The 19,315-nt window shown below is 31.8% G+C and overlaps 1 protein-coding gene and 1 long non-coding RNA gene across 2 annotated transcripts; both read left to right on the top strand.

The window, feature by feature from the left end:
* The first annotated feature begins 112 nt into the window (after positions 1 to 112).
* LOC148273012 (uncharacterized) lies at positions 113 to 5,968 on the top strand. Its single transcript, XR_015824709.1, has 2 exons — positions 113 to 345; positions 5,921 to 5,968. It is a non-coding gene; the product is annotated as an uncharacterized LOC148273012 (long non-coding RNA).
* A 339-nt stretch (positions 5,969 to 6,307) lies between these two features.
* On the top strand, positions 6,308 to 18,932 carry LOC148273011 (integrin beta-nu-like). Its single transcript, XM_088239261.1, has 8 exons — positions 6,308 to 6,887; positions 9,770 to 9,908; positions 11,112 to 11,269; positions 11,920 to 12,085; positions 14,055 to 14,199; positions 16,743 to 16,932; positions 18,146 to 18,267; positions 18,356 to 18,932. Exons 1-8 carry the CDS (start codon positions 6,818 to 6,820, stop codon positions 18,719 to 18,721), a joined length of 1,356 nt encoding a protein of 451 aa, XP_088095387.1. The 5' UTR covers positions 6,308 to 6,817; the 3' UTR covers positions 18,722 to 18,932.
* Positions 18,933 to 19,315: the final 383 nt, after the last annotated feature.

The raw sequence follows: 19,315 nt of genomic DNA, 5'->3' as shown, positions 1-19,315 counted from the left end.
GATACAAATAAAATAACTCAAAAAAGTTCCAACTTATCTATTAATTATAAGAACTGGCAAAAGGAATTCCAAAATCAAATTCAAATTTTGTTTACGTTAGGTTGTTTTTGTTTTGTTAGTTAGTGCCAAATTTATTTCCGGTTTATTCTGTTTGGTTTTCACGGTTTAGTCAATATCTTTGTATGGATTCTGGCATAGGTGACAATGATAATAAGAATCCATCTGAAGTACCCGAGACGCTGCTAAATATTGTACATAAAAACGGAGCCTTTCGATTTCCTAATGGTGATAAGTATTCGGGAGGATATGAAGCCCGGAAAATGGATTTTACGGTTGTAAAGCAAGGTAAATAGACAATAATGTAATCATAGAATGAAGAATAGTCCAGAAGGAGCGAAGACTCATATTCAAATACATCGGACTGTGTCTAATAATTCCCCCACCATGCCCTACTTTCGCCGCGCGCATTCGTGACGTCGCCGCGTAATGTTGCTAGATGGGAAAAAAAATCCTTACACAAATGTACGGTAAAAAAAGGCAATCTGTTATTTTCTCTAAAATTTTGTTGTGCACGCGGAAACATTGATTGACACAACATAGTAGATATGTAAAGGGTCATTTAATAAGAGTAATTGAATTTATGAACTTTGAACTTAAAATATAAACAAATTTTATTTTACATAAAACTGATATTTTTATATCATGTTACATAATATTTATGATAATGGTCGTTCAAATGTCGTCCCCCACGGTGTTGTTTAATCCGAGGTCTAAATTTCATTAGTTCTTTCATTAGATGAGCAAAGTAGGGTAAAAAAATTTACTACCCTGGCAACACTAACGAAATTTCCATTTTGTTTCTTCGACAATCTGACAGATAAAATTTTTTTTTTTTTTTTTAAGTAATAAATTTTTTACATACACATTCATTTGCTAATTACACATGAAATGTGATTGCATCCTGTTTCTTTAAGATCCTAGCAGTATTTCTACACTTTAAAAGGACACAACACGGCATAGTTGAATTTAAATCAGGAGTTGCGTACTGAGCGACGTCTACAAAGAAACTAATGGGTCGAAACGTAAACCTACTCATTTATGAGTAGTTTAGTCGCCTTCTGTTTGATGTGCGTATGCGGTTTCTGGATTATACTTAATTCTATGTATGTAATATAACCTATAACCTACTTCCACTATCTATTAAAACAATTAGTAACGAGAAAATGTTCAAAAAGGCTGTAAAAAAAATGGATAGTGGGGCTAGGTAGAAGTAAAATGGATTATCTGATTCGCCCAAACCAATATTGAATCAAATGCTCCATAAGTGTATAGCGTATGTTAGGTTTTTGTTCTTTCATTGTGCGTTTTGTAATATAAATAATACAAATGTACATAAATGAATTATAAACATAAATACGTAGTGTTTAAAACTGTCTGAACATTTTGTTAATTATCTCCGTTTATTAAGTTATTTAATAATACAAAGAGTACGGCGAGATGAGTTTTGGAAACCAACAAAGCGAAGCATAATTTGCTCAGTGTATTTTGAGGAGAAATGTTTTTATGACACAAAAGTTCATTTATCTAAATGTAAAAATTTAATGATTAGTACTGTTTCTAAAAGGCAATATTACAAAAAAACTTAATCAACAAAGGTGAAATTAAAACTATCGGGTAGACTGTATTGGTATTTCCTTTTTAAAAGAGTAGGTATTATTTATAGGAATGAGGAAATTGGTAAAATGTTTTACTGGACTCTTCATTAATCGTTGATGTCTTTCTCTCAAAAATAGTTGAAATGGCTTTCTTTTGGACAGGGCATAAACTTTCAATTTCTTTATCTTTTATACAACATTCTTCGAAACCCGGCACCTCGGTATCCATCTGAAAAATTTAGTTAAATTTAGTTTAACTTTCCAATCATGGACTAGCACTTTGCTCATCTAATGAGAGAACTAACGAAAATTGGACCTCGCGTATTAAACAACGTCGTGGTGGACATTTGACCGACATTATCTTTATAACATAAAATATTACACAACATGACATAAAAATATCCGTTTTATGTAAAATAAAGTTTGTTTTATTTTTTCAGTTCAAAGTTCAATAATTTAATTATTAAATGGCCCTTTACTTATCTACTTTGTTGTGTCAATCAATGTTTCCGCGTATACGTGTAAGATTTTAGAGAAATTAACAAATTACTTTTTTTAAATATAATTATCTTACACCTGTGTTATGGTTATATTTTTCGCGATCTGGCAACATTATGCGGCGACTTCAAGTATGCGCGCAGCGAAAGTGGGGCAGATTAGGGGGGATTTTAGAGTACAGTCCGATGTATTCAAATATGATTCTACGCTCCTTCTGGACTATTCTTAATTCTATGCTTTTAACTTATGCCCAAACGCTCAGTCATGCCCAACGCGTATTTACTCGTTCTTCGACCGCCAGTCAGGCGTTACGTTTAGAATCGAAACCAAAATGTATGATTGTGTCATTAAAGCGTGTAAAAACTTTTCGGGTAAACATTGTAAAAAGTATTATGTGACTTTTCATTTGTTCATGAGTGATTAACAAAGCTTAAAACAATATTTATATTAAAATATAAATATTATTTTTTTCTAAACGTCAAACTACACCTAGCGGTACAATTGCGAACCTTTTCTTGCTTACAGGGCTGCACTGGTAGGAATACGTTTCAAAAATAGAATAAATGTGAGTTAATATTATTTTTGCATTCCCCAAAATCTACTGAAATGAAATAAATGGGTCGAAATTATAGAGAATTTAAGGAAATAACCAAAAACGAATGTTGATTGTTAACCTTAAAATACATGTTTTTATTTTATTTAAAAAACGAGTATCCTCCAATGTTTAGTAGCATATGCATGATCGTTGAATGCATCTCTGGTATAAATAAAAAAAACTTAGTAACTATGGGTACGTTTTCATGTCACTTTTCAAAATATTTTACTCTATGGGTCACGTCTATGTATTAAAATGTCAGCGACCTTAACATTGTGTATATTTTTTTTTAATACGTATCGGTCGACTAAAAGACGCAGGAGGAGACGGACGGTCAACAACAAAACTGCCGTGGCGGTTAATTAGTTGATTGAGTATTTATAACATTATCATTGGAGCACGTTTTTATTGTACAGTAATCGTAATAATGGTTCATATATATGCTAGGTCCTTGTACAGGTTTCGCTTACTTGGACATCTTAAAACAAAATTACTAGGTATCCATTAAAAATAATATTTGCCAAAATGAGATGAAATGACAAACCTAATCCGGTTGAGCCACAACTATATGTAATTGTATGAAGGTACCTACGAAGGACGTATAATTAAATAAGACACGTCACAAGCGCGTAATAGATATGTAATAATAAGTAGTATAATATGTCATTTCGATTGGTGGGTAATTGGCTCCTTTGCCTTCATTTCCTAACAGACTTTGAAGAATAATTCCTCCGCGTGTGACGATAAAATTTATTTATTTATTCATATTTTTTGCTTACTAACTATAAATAATAATAAAAATAATGTGACCTCACTGGGGTTTCCCGTGCCGAGGACACTGCTGAGGAAATGCTTTAATTACACTTCAACTGTAAAAAAAAAACAGTACAGTTATTTATATCGTTTCATTTTATTGAAAAAGTAGATAATGACAAATATTTTTAGTGCATTTTTCATATTACTGTAAAAATATACAGTAAAGAATGGTAAAACAAGTATATATGGCGAAAATGAACGGCAACGTTAGACGAGGACGACCAAGGAAGACGTGGCATGATCAGATAAACCAAAATCTTAAGTCTGGTCATGTCAAAAGCAGACAGAACCGAAGGGCATGTATGACAAGATGTATGAATGTGGAAGAGGCTAGGATTGTATGCCAGGATCGACGTGTGTGGCGGTCCATTCTCTCTGCCTACCCTTACGGGAAATGGCGTGATGGTAGTAGTAGTAGTATTACAGTAACAATAATAATAATGGTTTATTAACAAAAATTACAATTTCTTTATCTACTACATACATTCTTAGGTAATAGATTTCTTTGAATTATGTCTAGTCTGCCTAACTAGGTACAACCTGTTTTAAGGCAGACATTTTTATGCAAAAATAAACAATCACATGACTACCCACTAGTTAATTTGTTATAAAGTTATTTATTTATTTATTTATTATATATACGGCCTAAGCCAATTTCAACAGTAACACAAAGAAACATAAATGCAAGAAACTGAACAAAAAGAACATATATGCAAAATATATAGCATTTATTATTTTAGAATGTTTTTTAGTAAGTAATGAAATAGAACATCATGAAAATAAAAAGGTTTTTGTTTACTCGATCTTAAAAAAACTTTTCGCAAGCGTATCCACACGATGTAACCCCGAATCGGCCTTTCCTTCTTTCTTCTTTCAAACAAGAGAAAATAATTATAACATGAGTGTGTACAAAAAATAAAATATGTAAAATTTGTTAAATAAGTACATCATCATTCTCTTTCCGCACCTAATGGTGAAGATAAGATGATCAGTCTAACGTTTCAGGTACCAGTCCAGGGGCTGTGAAATATTACAGTGTAAAAACACCCTTTTAAATGTGTATTTCATAATAACCATGTCGGGAATCGAACCCGAGACCTCTCGTATGTTAGGCAAATGCGCGGACCATTACACCACGAGGCCGTACGATAAATAAGTACAGATAAATTAAATTGTAATTAAGGCTCTAGCATTTTCTTTATAGTTGTTTATATATCGATTTCAGGAAAAAAAAGTTATAATAATTTAGGATTCTGGGAAAAGATGTATTCTTATAAGTATTCGTGCTTGAAATACCAACATGAAACATTTGTTGCAGCCGAGTTGTACGTTGGGGATATGAATTTTATTTTTTTCAAGCAGTTGTGGGCAATCTTAAGTTGTTATTGACTATTTTGTAAAGAAAGAGGATATCAGTGATTGTTCATCTAGATCGCAAGGTATCGATTCTGTGGTGTAGTGCAGCTTCAGCACAGTAATTAAAATTAAAATTTGGTCGATAGTTTAGGTGCTTCCAAATTTAAAAAAAATCTTTTCGATTCCTAAAATGCATTTGGAGTTTTGAGACCAGACTGTGAAGCAATATTTAAAGATACTGCGGACATGTCGTTAAAAGGCTTACATACCGTTATTATATAGCCCAGTGTTTTGTAAGCTGTTCAAAGAAATATGATTATGGCATCACTGAAACTTAGCTTAACTCGCAATAAACAGTTATTTGTGATCTTAAACCCTCGAATTGTACACTTCACTATATAGTACAACAATAATGTTATAATATAACAAGAACATCATTAACCTTTCCCTCACTAAGCGTCAAAAAAATACGCATGATCCGAACGGGGAGACCAAACGACCCTAGCGCCTACTTGTATATGGCGTCAGGAAAACAAAACGTTGGAAGTGTTTATGACCGTGCAATAATTTATTCATGTTTTCGCGTACACATATTTTACTCATTCGTGTATTTTATTCATTTTTGTTAGTTTGCCTATTGCTTTCGTACATAAAGTGAAATTGACTCTTGAATTATTAAAAAAAAAAACAATTATTTCAAAATTTAAAAACAAAAACAGGAAAATGCCTCTTTCGATTAATTTCACGATTGCAAAAAATATACGACAAATAGCTTTAATAAAACTTGAGTTATAGAATTAAAATCGGTCTGTGGGGGATTCGAATCCCCCCCTTCGGTCCGGCTAGGTTAAAAAAAATACCCAATCTTCTTCGAACGACGTCGCTGACGCTGACGTTCGATCTCACAATAATAAAGATTTTTAGTTCTTACAGAAATAACGTTATCTATAACGTAAAAAGTGGCTATTTACTTTGTAAATTTCGCACTGATTTTTTGCAGGTTATGGGGAGTACATGACGTGGGATGGCCACGTATATAAAGGACACTGGATAAATGACAAGTTGGACCCAAATGAACAGTTAACAATCGAGTTCTGTGATGGATCTTATTATCAGGGATCCATATCTGATGGGATGTATTCAGGAAACGGAATATACGTCTTCCCCGATAGAACTATACTGAGTTCGGAATTCGCCGGAAATCTCCCAATCGGCGTTATTGAGTTTATAGATAAACAAGGCTTCACGTGGGTTGGAGGGGTCCGAAATAATATTATTAAACTTCTGACTTTGAATCGGTTTTATACTACTTGTCCCAAGAAGGCTGAAGATTCTGTCGATGAAGATAAGAATGAAGATGAAGGGATCAATATAGCGATACCTCCCACCTAAAATATTATAATATTTTAAGTAATAGTTATATTTGTAGAAAAGAACGATAAAATGTATTCTAAGTACGATTGGTAATCTGCTAATTACAAAATATATCATTAATAAATCATGCCAATAAAATAAGTTATAAAAAAAGAAGTTTGAAATATCCACTAGCTTGTACCATTATCCGTGAAAAGTTTGTCACACCTTGGTTACGGATATGTAAGTAATTTTCATGCAGTTTAAAATGAACACATGCGAAGAGATATTATCATTCGGTATGATTATGTTCTTATCTTATCATTTTGCTATTGATACATTCGCCGCATGGTCGATGCCGCCCAAAATAATTCACCATTTTACAAAGTGATTCATATTTTATTGCACGTGAGTTCTCACTAAATTCCCCCGACTAATCGATGGCTACGTTAGGATTCTAATGTCGAGAAAATAACATAAACGATTTGGGAAAGTTAAAAGAATATCAGTGTTTATTGGTAAACTTGTGCAATTTTTCATAAAAATGGAAAGAGTTGCCAGTTATTTAGTTTTTGTGATTGCACTTGGAAGTGTTTTGAATGTTTTTTGCCAAGGTAATTTTGTTTATTTTTATGCACCTCGTGTAATTTTTATTTCCAGTTACAATGAATTATCAGGAGTAGACGCAATTGACTATATGTCCTATGTACCAATAAAATCCACGAATCCATAGACACAATTCGCTATATTCTTGTATTGCGCTCGCCGCTACGCCGCCCCACACGACGCGATGCCGCGCCGACGCGCCGCGATCAATCTTTACAATGTTGGAAGTTTGTTAAAATTTTGGAAGAAATGTAATTTTAAAATTTTATTTTATCGACAGTAACACAGATTAAAAATATAATAAACAAAATTTACAAAGGTTAACTCGTTGATTTTAAACATGGTAAACAATGTTAAACAATTAAGTATTTTTAATTTATGACAAATCCATTATGTCTGAAACAGTTGTTTGGAAATATTATAACGAAAATAAAATGAATTAAAATTAAAACGCTTTGTTTTTAATCACATATTATATACTTTTGACTACCTACCGGTTTATTAGTTAATACACACTCCTTAATTAGGGTATAATTTACACATGAATACAATCCTGTTTTATAATAATAACAGTGTGTGCCTACATCTAATATGTGAGGTAATAAATCAGTTATTTCAATCATAATTTTAATAAAGACACTAGGTTAAAAGTTTTACACGTTGAAAATAAACTATTAAAATTATACAACTTAAAATTCTAGGAAATTCAAAAAGGGATTAATAATTGTAAAAAAATAAATAATCAAATAATACAATATTATCTAAAGTCCATTCCTGTCTAATTTACAGAAAATAGTTAGTGCAAAGGATCAAATTTCAACCCCACAAATACAAAATAACGCTCGACGTAAAGACTGGACAAGAAGTAGTTTATTACTTCATGTATTATTATAGATTTAGGTATATACTGTTAATATTATAAAACAGAATTGTATTAATTTATTTATTGACTTTATGTTGATTTTGTAGAACTTCTTATTATAATTTTAACGTTAAAAACGAACACTTTTTTGAGTCTACTTATAATCGTTTATTTTATTTTTACAATTTCAAGTAGATTTAAATCAATGTTTGATTTTAAATATTAAAATTTGTATTGTATTCATTTGTAAATTATATATTAAAACGCGTAGTAGCTCAGAAACCGGCTGATAATAAAATAAATGATTAGTTGTTAAAAACGCGGGTTTTTATTTTCATTTTAATTATACAATGAATAACCACAAAGTAAGTGATATATAAATAAATTTAAAAATTGATTTTCAATTATATCATCTTCAAGAATGATTTGCTTTGGCTACGGTTTTGAAAAAAATGGGTGTAAGAAGTCTTTCGAACTTCTGTCCGTGATAAATGTTAGAATACTCTGCTAGTAAGTTCATCACTGAAAGAATATGTGCTTTTCAATAATGTTTTAGTTTTGCAATCAATGAAAAAATGTACACAAGAATTGTGTCAGAAATGTTAAAATTTTGAAATCTTCATGATGCATTGATAAACCGTCTAGACTGCAGGGTGTCCAGGTTTATTCCAAGCGAAGACAATGAGGGGGTTCAGCGCTTTATAAAAATGTGTTCTTACGCGTGGTAAATATTAGAGCATTTAATTGTACGTCGAGTTTCTCGAAAACGTATGAAAAAATAATACAAATGAACTACTTTGAACGACGTTACTAGTTGTCCTTTCTTAACCAATGAGTATTGTGATACATATCTCGTTACCGGGAAGCCAACCCACCAATCAAGATAACTCGCCGAAGAGAACTTGCAGCATCACAGGCGGTGTAATTTCAAAATCAGAAAACTTAAAAAAATCATAGCGCAGATACTACATTTTCTTAAATCTAAACAATCTACCATAGAATTAAGAATAGTCCAGAAGGAGCGTATTATCATATTTGAATACATCGGACTGTGTCCAATAATTCCCCCACTATGCCTCACTTTCACCGCTCGCATTCGTGATGGGAAAAATATAATCATAACACAAATGTAAGGTAAAAAAAGCAATCTGTTAATTTCTCTAAAATTTTATTGTGTACGCGGAAACATTATTGACACAACATAGAAGATAAGTAAAGGGTCATTTAATAAAAGTAATGGAATTTATGAACTTTGAACTTAAAACATAAAACAAATTTTATTTTACATAAAACTGATATTTTTATTTCATGTTAAATAATATTTGATGTTTTAAAGATAATGTCGTTAAAATATCCACCACGGCGTTGTTTAATCCGATGTCTAATTTTCATTAGTTCTTGCATTAGATGAGCAAAGTAGGGTAAAAAAATTTACTACCCTGTTAACACTGACGAAATTTCCATTTTGTTTCTTCGACAATCTGACGGGTGGAAAAATAAAAATATTTTTTTTTAATAATGCATTTGTTACATACACATTCATTTGCTAATTACACATGAAATGTGATTGCATCCTGTTTCTTTAAGATCCTAGCAGTATTTCTACACTTTAAAAGGACACAACACGGCATAGTTGAATTCAAATCAGGAGTTGCGCACTGAGCGACGTCTACAAAGAAACTAATGGATCAAAACGTAAACCTACTCATTTATGAGTAGTGTAGTCGCCTTCTGTTTGATGTGCGTATGCGGTTTCAGGACTATTCTTAATTCTATGGAATCTACTATCAAAAATGTAAATCTGTGTGCTTTCAAAACTATAATTATAATCTGCACATTCTTGATATCGGATCGAAAAACGTTTTTTGGTTCCGAAAGTTATGGTCATTAGGAACACTTATTTTGATTTTATTCAATCAGTACGAACTTTCTAGTTTAACGTCAATAATATTATGTAAATATAATAGGTAATTTAATTTTCTTCTAGTTTGTAAAAAATATAGCTGTTATAAGTGAAATGATTTCCAGATGAATTGTACAAACGGCTAGTATGTGTGGACAAAACAGACTGCAACAGCTGTCACAGAGCGGCGGAGTTCTGTCACTGGTGTGAGGACTTATCATTTAACGAAAAAAACAACTTTCCTTCGTGCAATGTAAAAACAAGGTACCAAAACCAAACAATATAAAAATTATGGAAGAAAATAAATAATGTCAAAAATTTAACAGCTTAATTATTGTAGTGTCGTGAAAGACAAATTACAAATAAGTGGTTCAGGGAGCAAAACATAAAAACAGTCAAAATCTTAACTGTACTTTGAGTACCTATTGTGTCCAAATATTTGTACAATAATATTAGATTTAAGTTTATTGGGATTGACAAATATTTCAACAGAGATGAAGAACCTCTTTGATAACAGAATTGGCAGATGGTGAATGTTAAATGATCAATAAAGTAATCACTTAAATCAGCGAAATTTTCGATTTACTTTGTTTTATTTATTATCTTGTGTTGATTACATTTATGAGCACACACTATTAAAATATATTAAAGTAAATGGCTATTCTTTCATTTCAATAGTAATATTTTTCTCTATTTTCCAATTTAAAAAAAAAAAAAAAAATTACCATTTTTTTTTTTGGTTTTGATGAGTTTTTTTCTTTTCTATCTTCTTAATAATATTTTTAATTTTTCAAAGCGTCAAAAACAAAAAAATATATGGAAATTATTGTATATATATACACAGTATTATGTCTATACTCATTTATTTGATTCTTAATTAAAACTCATGTCTGAGCACCCGATGACAAACTATTATTTAATAGTTTATCGGGATGAAATATTTTTTGATATTTTGTGTTTTTTTTATAATGTATTAATATTGTAATGTGTGTATTTTATTGAATAAAGACTTTATAAAAATAAAAATAAAATTTCAGGTCATAAGTTCTACAAACGCTCAACCCTACTTCTGAATTCCCATTTCTGTTGAAATATCTGTCAAAATAAAAATATACTTCTGAGTGCAAAAATGTGTTTTGTGTTTTTTTTATGTTACAGAAAAATAAAAAATTTTCTTTCTCCATAAAAAAATTTAAATAAATGTTTTTTTCAATCTTCACATTGTTATTAAATTTTTACACAATATGGCAGAAAAAATATGTAAATTATAATTTAAAATTCAGTTTCAGATATGTTGTTATCTTCACAATATTAAAAATTTACGTTGACTTATGTCTTTATTGTAATATTTTTTTAATTACAATCCTATTTGTGTTTTGTAAATGAGAATAAATGATTTGTCTGTGTTCTGAATTTGCAATTGATTAAACTCTTGCTAGCAGATTTCTCGACTTCAAAATACAATAGTCTTTTAGATGACGGATGTCCAGTTGACGCCATCTTGGCCCCGAAGAGAACGCGTTCCTTCATCACGGAAGATGAATCTTTTAGCGACATGACATCTGAAGATATTAACAGCGCTAACCAAATAAAACCCCAAAGAATATCCATCGAACTCAAACCAGGTATTAAAATGCAACAACGTTGTATTATATCCTGTTTAGTTTTGAGATAAGTATCTATATAAAATATTTGTAAACCCGCAATGGATTTAATCCTCTAAACTGAGAATTTTATGAATTATTTTTGTGTTTACCAAAGGGGATATTAAAAATACATAAAAAATCAAGATAAAGGAAAAATAAAGAAAATATTTACAATTAAAAGATACAAATAAAATAATGAAAAAAAAAAAATTCCGGAAAAAATTGTTTCAATTTTATGAAAACTAAATTGAAATAATAAATATTTATTCTTTTATATTTTTTTGTGTTTTTTTGAAAATGAAAACACTGATATCCCACATAAGCATTGAACATATCAAAATCATTGCATGCACTAGTAATAGATCTACATTATCTCTGTTGCATACCAAATTAACGTTTCTTTGGATACGGTGCAGTGTTATAAAATGCGTAATTGGTGTTTTGAAAATATTTACAGATGCGTATTTCAAGAGATTTAACTTCTTTGGAAAGTTGTATAAAAATCTAGGCATTCATTGGCCTAGGCCTATAAATGCCTAGGCGTCTATTCGTGTGATAGTGATGGTGATATTTTATTAGGAACCATCGAATTGTTGATGATCGCTTAAACCAAACACTTTTTCTTTCAGGAGAAACTCGTACAATAACGTTCGAGTATAGACTGGCCAAGAATTACCCGCTTGATTTGTACTACCTGATGGATCTAACCTGGTCCATGAGAGATGACAAGGAAACTCTGGTTGGCTTAAAGCTCGATCTACCAGCTGCTCTGAAAAATCTAACTAATAATTTCAGGTAGATAAAAACATCATAAAAAAAGGTATTTTAAAAAAGGAAAAATATTTACCAAATTTATAATGAGAAGGTTCATTGCTACGCGCGGTAAAATTTAGAGCATTGAATTGTACAGCGAAGTATCTTGAAAATGAAATAAAAAAATCATTGTAATTAAATTAACTACTTTGAACGACGTCACTTATTTTTTCGAATCAACCAATCATAGTGTTTCCAGCTTACTGGAAGCCAATGAGGAACTTCAGCTCTACGGGAAATTGGATACAAAAAATGTTTTCTTGCGCGCGGTAAAAATTAGAGCATTAAATTGTTCGGCAAAGTTTCTTAAAAAAGTACGAAAAAAATAAATAAATAAAAAACGCACTACTTTGATTGACGTCACTGGTTCATATGAAACAACCAATGATGTGAGAGCTATGAAGGATATCCGGTTGGCTTACCGTAAACGGACCGATGGGAAGAACTAACAGAGAACAACCTCTGACGTCACACACGGAGTTATTTCAGAAATACAAAACTTTAAAAAATCATAGCGCTGATAATACGATACGTAAAAGAAAAAAAAATGGCTTAGTTTATTATAGTCTATTAACAAATAAAAATGAAAAAAGACACTGAAATTCCTCATTCACCAATTGGCAAAACTCACTAATTGAACTCAGTAATTTCAAAATTGCAAAACGTTAAAAAACCATAGCCCTGATAATACGATACACAAAAGCTTTTTTTTTAAATTGGCTTAGTTTTATAGTCTATTAAGAAATAAAAAAAATATCGAACTTCATTAGTTCATTTTCAACGGGTGTGAAAAAACAGATGCCTGTTCTAAGACCAACAATTTGTGAATTTGATAATACAAATGTAGCTGATTTTTTATTGAAATAATGAATATTATCGTTTTAATAAAATGTACACAATAATTAAATGGAACCGCCAAGGTCCGAAACGAGAATTTTTACAAAATTTCCTTTGTAAAAACGGAAAACATTTTGAATATGCGTATTTAAAATATTTTGATCCCTAACTAAAAATGACAATACTTTTAAGGAATTGTGAATGTAACAAAGTATGAGAAGTGAACACTCAAACCAGAAAATGAATGCATAAATAAATAATTAATTTAATTTTGGAAAAAAATATGTGTTTATTGAAGAATTTATTTATAAAAATGATTCATTAATACACACGAACTTTTTTTACCCGGTGGATACGTTTTACGCAGCACCGTGAAAAAAAGTATATAAAAAAAAATGTTAGATAGGTTTTCCTTGTATAAAAATATTTTGGAATTTGAAAATAATGGAATTGTATACTATTATCCAAATTTTGTTAAAAAATATAACTAGACATAAAACACTTTAAAATAACATTAAAAAGAAAATATTATAATCCAGTAAAACTCCAACCATCCTGATTAATGTGTGCCAGACTTTATCTGGATATGCAGAAATCCGAATAGTAGAACTAACTAATAAGTTAAGGCAATGTTTCGAAGGAAACCGCAAAACTTACTCTTTAATTAACTTTTTTGTTGCTGAAATAATACAGCAAATTGGATTCACATAAAAAAACATACTTAAACATATCCAGCAAAGCGGTTGCCTGGCGACCATTTTAATTTGCTATTATAACATCTCATTTCCTGATAACGATCCGGATATTGGCAATCCGAATAACTGAAGTTCGGATAAACGGAGTTCTACATTATAATAAAAACCTAGTAAGTAAAGGAGCGATGTAGGGAATTGCAAAATGAAAAGTATTATTTTGCCATTGTGCGTTGTTAAATTAATGCCAAATTTTGAAAATTATTTTTTTTCACGTGTTATTTCGAAACCATGTAAAACTTGGTCCCTATGTACCAGACTTTATCCACCTCTCAAAAATACATTTTAAACATAATATGAATAAAATATTTTTTTTGTGTTCAGGAGTTTAAATCCTTTTAATTTTTTTTATTATTCAACAGATTAGGGTTTGGTAGTTTTGCGGACAAGCCTCTAATGCCATACACTGCAATGGACGAACGGCATAGAAAAAATCCTTGTGCAGCTGAATTCAGTACTTGCGAATCAACATACACCTACAGGCACGGCTTGTCTCTTACTAGTAAGGTAAGTGGGTAAGCCTCAACGTCTTACCGGAATAGTTGTGAAATAAGTCTTATCTCTCTTGAACTACATTTACAAAATACACGTTTTTGTCGTAAAAAATAAGGCGGTTGGTGACTGATGAGTGACGAGTGTATTTCAAAACATAAATGGAATATATAGCACCCGCTTTTTCCCTATACATTTTTCGCATATTGTTATCCGTTTCTTACGAGATAGTTACGTATAAACAACTCCTCTAACATATGGTATAGGTTTGCATATTTGGCCGCATTCCAATGCGATGCCTTCCAGCCACCCGCGCTTACCTCAGGCCCCGCGAGACCCCTAAGTTTCTCATCCCCCCCTCAATTTTGCCCCCTATAAGATTTCTAGCCCCAGAAGTCAGAGTATTTCGGGTCATCCTCTAACCTTTCTGCTTACCTAACTTCTTGGTACTTTTTGGTAAGGACACCCACTCAGGGCTCTCCTAGCGAACCAGCTTGCTTTCCTTTTCTGGAACTCTTTGGTACTAGGCTACGCCCTAACACGCGATCTAGTGTATCTCCACAAAAGAAAACAACAAAAATCAAAAAACAAAAAAAAAAAAAAAATAAAAAAAAAAAAAAAAAGAACAACAAAAAAAAAAAAAAAACAAACAAAAAAAAAAAGACAAGAAAAAAACAACAAAAAGTACGAATGCTGGCTGTTCGGCCCTTTCGCTAACTTCTGAATACGGTGCGAGACATCATATTACTAGGAAGAGCTAGTTCGGTTGTCCGACGCACACACGTGTTTTGGCCACCCGGAACCCGAGATCACCCCCTGTTGTGAATAACAATTCCGCTGCCTCTCAATCTTTAAAATCAGTTCTTGTCAACCCGTGTAACCAACGATATTGTATTAAGTTAATTTCCTAGTGCTTATACTGTGTGTAAAGTATGAACTGAATCAATAAATATCTTTGAAATATAACCAGACGTGTTATAAATATAAATAAAGGTGGCTCCTCGCGCTTGTCAAGCGTCGACAAGCACAAACGTGTGCGTGTGGTCGGGCATTCGGCTTGGCTTGCGGACGTTTAGGAGCACTCTCCGCTTTTCGGGGTGGTGAGGTTTCGGTATTTTGTGCACAAATCAAAGGAAGCCATAGATAGATTAATTATATACTGTATGCTTGAACCAATGAACGCTTAGGACTAACAGCTGTATTCCCAAGCGCGTGGATGCTGAGGTTTGGCTTGCGTACGCTTGCCGAGCTTTCCGCCAACCAGCTTGTGGCAAGAGTGCGCAGGTAGCTTTATATGTTAAGGCTTTATGTCGAGATGAAAATGTATTTACTTTAGTAAGAAATAGTTTTAAATATTAATCGATCAATTAAATGTATTATTTGAGCATCGATGTGTTATGAATTTTCAATAGGACTCTATTTTATTTTTTTAGACGAAACCAACTAATCTTTACTTTTGTCACTGATCCAAATAATTTAATATTTTACGCGTAACATAAAATTACATTAATTTTCAGAAAATTAATTTTCGCTTCTTTCATTACTTCTTATCGGTAGTCAGATGGCAGAAGGGACCATTCACCACTGTAATTAGGCCTCCTGGCCTGTTGTGGTGCAAAAAAATGTAATGTAATGTATGTAAAATCTGTATTTTTGTCTATGTTTTAGTTTTCAAAAGTTTTAGTTAATATTTCAGTAAATACACGCAGCAAAAAAAATAAAAAAATCAGCGTCATTTGGAATGGTAATTTATTATTGAAAAGCAAGTGGTTATGTATAAAATACACATTTATATTATAAGGTTTGACTCTTTTACAAATTGACTAATTTGAACGTCACTAACTTTCGTTTGCGTTTAAATTTCATACTCCAAAATTTTTTGCTTTAAAGTCATGTTTTTTTTTTTCAAAATCAGCTAGTCATTTATATATTTTTTGTTTGTAATTGCTCAGATATATTAGTTAATTTAATGATGGGTAAGTTGAAAAATCTAAATTTGAATCACTTTTTACAAGGAATTTTTTTAAACTCTTAATAGTCAGTAAAAAATGCCGACTTCGGCCTTATAGCAAAGGCATCAATCAACTACTATTAAAATTGCATATTGTACTGTGTAAGTAATATGAAATAATATTTCGATTAATTCTGTTTATATTATATTCAAATTTATAAATATTTTCAAACATTAAAAAAAAAACTTTGCAAAACGGCAATTTCATAGATAAGCACCTAATAATTTATCAATGGATTTGTTCGCAAAGCAAATTCAACTTTGTCTGATGAGCGCGTTTTGAAAAATTTTAGCGCACTTATGCTCAGATTTCTGGCATAAAAATATTGTGAAAGTGAAAAATTTAAATCATTAGAATACAAAACGCACTTCTTTTTCCTACAAACAATTATATGTTTAAAGTATCAGATCTCTTTACTCAAATGCAATATTTTAAAATTAAAACATTTTTCTCGCGTACTTATCAAGCAATTTACTAAGACTGTGCCACAGATTAACACTCAAAAACAAAAATAACCTTTTGTGACGTTCATCCCTTTGTAATTAGGTTAGTGATTTTGTTGCGGTGGTAAATAAAACGGAAGTAACAGCCAACCTGGACAATACAGAGGCTGGCATGGAGGCTCTAATGCAAGTTGTCATGTGTAAGGACGACATTGGTTGGAGTAATGATTCGAGGAAAATTGTTATTTTGGCTACAGATGGACTCGTGCATTTTGCAGGGTTCGGAAAACTTGGTAAGTTGAAAATATATTCTTGCAACCGACATATTTGAGATTTTGACTAAACAATGTTCGAAAAACGAGAGACATTTTTATTTTTGCTTCCACTATTATTTTTTTATACCTATAACAAAGGTATATTCGAGGTTCGTAATAATATCTGAAACCAACCTTCATAATAAACCGTATGAATAATAAATACGTTTTCAATGTTCTGTACCTACATGTTCATCATCCGTTTCCGCACCAAATGGTGCATAGAGCACTGCATTGGTACACCAATCGCAGCGTATCTTGATATTTTTTGTAACATGAAGGTAAGATGATCAGTCTTACGCTTCAGGTACCAGTCCAGGGACTATGAAATATTTTAATGTAAAAATACCCTTTTAAATAAATATTTCATATCAACCATGTCGGGAATCAAACCCGAGACCTCTTGCGTGGTAGGCAAACGCGTTGACCGTTACACCACAAGGCCGACCTGCATGCTAGCGTTCGAATAAGTACACCTCTAGTTATGCGGCAATATTGGAAAACAAAATGATTAAAATTAAAAGTATTTTGTTTAATTTTATTTATTTATTTATATTTATAGATGTGCGTTGTACACACAATGGTTGGTGAATTCCATATAAATTATCACAAAAAACATAAACCTTACATAGCACTAATTACATACACAACACGTATTAAAAAAAAATTAAAAATTAAAATAAATATCAGCGTTTTTATATAATATTTCAATTTAGGTGACCAGTTCCAACGAGTTGTAAATAACTCAGTATTAGAAAATGGAAATCAAGTTGGGGTAGAGTGGGGTTCGAACCTCAGACCTCTAGACCACAACCCGATTCTAATATACATACATATAATACAAATTTCTAAACAGGACAATAAGAGAATAGGTATCAAGAGATGATTTTATTTGCGTTGATGTTGTTATTGTTTTGTGAGTTTGGAGTGTGGAGTGTGGGTGTGGTGTGTTGAATGTGGTGTGTGGAGTGTGTAGTGTGGTATATGGAGTGATCTATGTGGAGTGTGATGTATAAGTTATGTGTATTAATGGTGTGGATTTAGTTTTTTTTTCATACACATTAAATTGATTAATTTCAATGAGACTTAGCTTCTGTTTGTAACGGAAATTACATCGAAATTATGATACTGTTAAATGTTAAATACCTACGTTGTGGATACTATAAAGATAAATAAATAAATATTATTTCAGGAGGCGTTGTCAAACCTAACGATGAAAAGTGTCATTTGGATGAAATTGGCAGCTACACAGAATCAACCAAAATGGATTATCCTTCTCTAGCACAAATTCACAGAATATTAAAAGAAAATAGTGTAAGTTAAGGATAATAATGCATTTTTTTATATAAATTCTAGGCCATTCACTACCACGAATTATTTTACTTGTAGATTTTCTTTGCAGGTTAACGTTATATTTGCAGTGACAGAGTCTGTGAAAACCAGTTATGACAAAATACACGAGCTATTACCGGAAAGCACATACATCGGGAGGTTGGAGGAAGACAGTTCTAACATTCTGAATCTTGTAAGACAGGGGTATGAAGATTTTGTTAGTACAATCAGTTTCAGGGATGATTCTGAAGGACCCCTCAAACTCACCTATTTCTCTGACTGTGGAGCGAATGGATCTATCGTTGAAACATCCAAATGCGAGGATGTGAAAATCAGCCAAACGTATCAATTCACGGTCAACATATCGATGGATGAATGTCCAAAAGACGGTCATGGCAAAGTAAGTAAAAAAAATATGAGAAAGTATAATGTTTAAAAATATAACTGTACTATTTGACGATTTGATGTCGGCCTCGTGGTGTAATGGTCAGTGCGTTTGCCTGCCATGCGAGCGGTCTCAGGTTCGATTTCCCGACATGGTTGATACGAAATGTTTATTTAAAAGGGTGTTTTTACACTAAAATATTTCATAGTCCCTTGTCTAGTGCCTGAGGCGTAAAACTGATCTTACCTTCATGTAACAAAAATGATCAAGATACGCTGCTATTGGTGTACCAATGCAGTGCCCTATGCATCAATGGGTGCGGAAAGGGAATGATGATGATGATGATTTGATGACTAAGCCAAAACATGTTTTTTGACGCGTCAGCGTCTTTTTGACGTTGCCATTATATTTAAACGATTTTAATTTTGTTAAACCTCGGTTTTTAATGTTTTTTTATGATGTCACCGTACTTCACTCTTTTTGCCTTTTTGTTTTTTTTATTTATTTATTGGGGATATCAACAGTAATACATGTAACAAAAATATAACAAATAAAATATACAGAGAATAAAACCAATGACAGATATCCACAGAAATGCATTAAATACACGTACAATACATACTAGTGTGTTTGTGTGAGTGTAAG

Source organism: Micrasema longulum, unplaced genomic scaffold (genome assembly GCF_059751315.1).
Source record: "Micrasema longulum isolate JH-2025_06_02 unplaced genomic scaffold, ASM5975131v1 h1tg002105l, whole genome shotgun sequence".
Classification (NCBI taxonomy): Eukaryota; Metazoa; Arthropoda; class Insecta; order Trichoptera; family Brachycentridae; genus Micrasema; species Micrasema longulum.
This window is presented reverse-complemented; position numbering and strand designations above follow the sequence as displayed.

What these genes read in the sequence shown, in the direction of transcription:
- LOC148273011 (XM_088239261.1), top strand. Translation starts at nt 6,818, where the DNA reads ATGGAAAGAGTTGCCAGTTATTTAGTTTTTGTGATTGCACTTGGAAGT. An exon ending in TTTGAATGTTTTTTGCCAAG is followed by an intron (nt 6,888 to 9,769) that starts GTAATTTTGTTT and finishes AATGATTTCCAG; the next exon opens with ATGAATTGTACAAACGGCTA. An exon ending in ATCCATCGAACTCAAACCAG is followed by an intron (nt 11,270 to 11,919) that starts GTATTAAAATGC and finishes TTTTTCTTTCAG; the next exon opens with GAGAAACTCGTACAATAACG.